Genomic DNA, 833 nt, shown 5'->3' with positions numbered 1-833 from the left:
GAACCCTGCTTCGTACGACGAGATTAAGGCTGCCATTAAGTCGGCCAGTGAGAACGAGATGAAGGGCATTCTCGGCTACACAGAGGAGGCTGTGGTGTCGAGCGACTTTATCGGCGACTCGCACTCGTCGATCTTTGATGCCGAGGCCGGTATTGCCCTGACAGATGACTTCGTGAAGCTTGTGTCGTGGTATGACAATGAGTGGGGATACAGCTCGCGTGTGCTGGACCTGATTGAGCACATGGTTAAGAACGAGTAAGTTTGCACTCTAGGTGCTGCTTCTTTAGGCTTAAAGTACTTGCGTTCGCGGCGGTGATCGTATTAGCTCCACGGTAGAAGTTTGCATTGTGGAGTATACGACTCACTCCCTTCTTATCAGAGCAACGTCAAAAAGTTTGCTGTTGTCTGTATCAATAGAAGTATAAAGCTCATGACAAACTGTACAAGTACGTATTGATGACCAGGTATGCCGCAATTTTGGAAAACGTGCCACTGCGCGAGTGACTCGAGTATTGGTGACATCACACCATTCATGTTGCATGTAGGTGACAAGCACGTAGCTCACCCATTTATGTCCAGCATGGAGGTGGCGGGCAATTACCATTAGTAAATCAGCGTAAAACGTCGGCACCCACATCAGAAAGGATCAAGTAAAGTGGGTCTTTCTTCATATAGTCCACAGTCGCTTCCAATTTCCAAATCACCCAAGACCATTTTGGCGACAGTCCGGCCTAAACCTCGTACCTATCTGAGATAAGCTGTGTACAACACATAGGTCCGATAAGGTCATCCGGTCCGATAAATTTTGGATAACATTATCTCTCCGACGTATC

The 833-nt window shown here is 47.7% G+C and overlaps 1 protein-coding gene across 1 annotated transcript; it reads left to right on the top strand.

Moving 5' to 3' along the window:
- Nucleotides 1-58: 58 nt before the first annotated feature.
- PITG_19495 (glyceraldehyde-3-phosphate dehydrogenase, putative) lies at nucleotides 59-607 on the top strand (the record flags this gene model as incomplete). Its single annotated transcript, XM_002896041.1, has 2 exons — nucleotides 59-255; nucleotides 580-607. 2 exons carry the CDS (start codon nucleotides 59-61, stop codon nucleotides 605-607), a joined length of 225 nt encoding a protein of 74 aa, XP_002896087.1.
- Between the last annotated feature and the right edge of the window lie 226 nt (nucleotides 608-833).

This window comes from Phytophthora infestans, genomic scaffold (genome assembly GCF_000142945.1).
Source record: "Phytophthora infestans T30-4 supercont1.107 genomic scaffold, whole genome shotgun sequence".
Lineage (NCBI taxonomy): Eukaryota > Oomycota > Peronosporomycetes > Peronosporales > Peronosporaceae > Phytophthora > Phytophthora infestans.
Note: the sequence above shows the minus strand (reverse complement) of the source record. Positions and strands in the feature narration are given on the sequence as shown.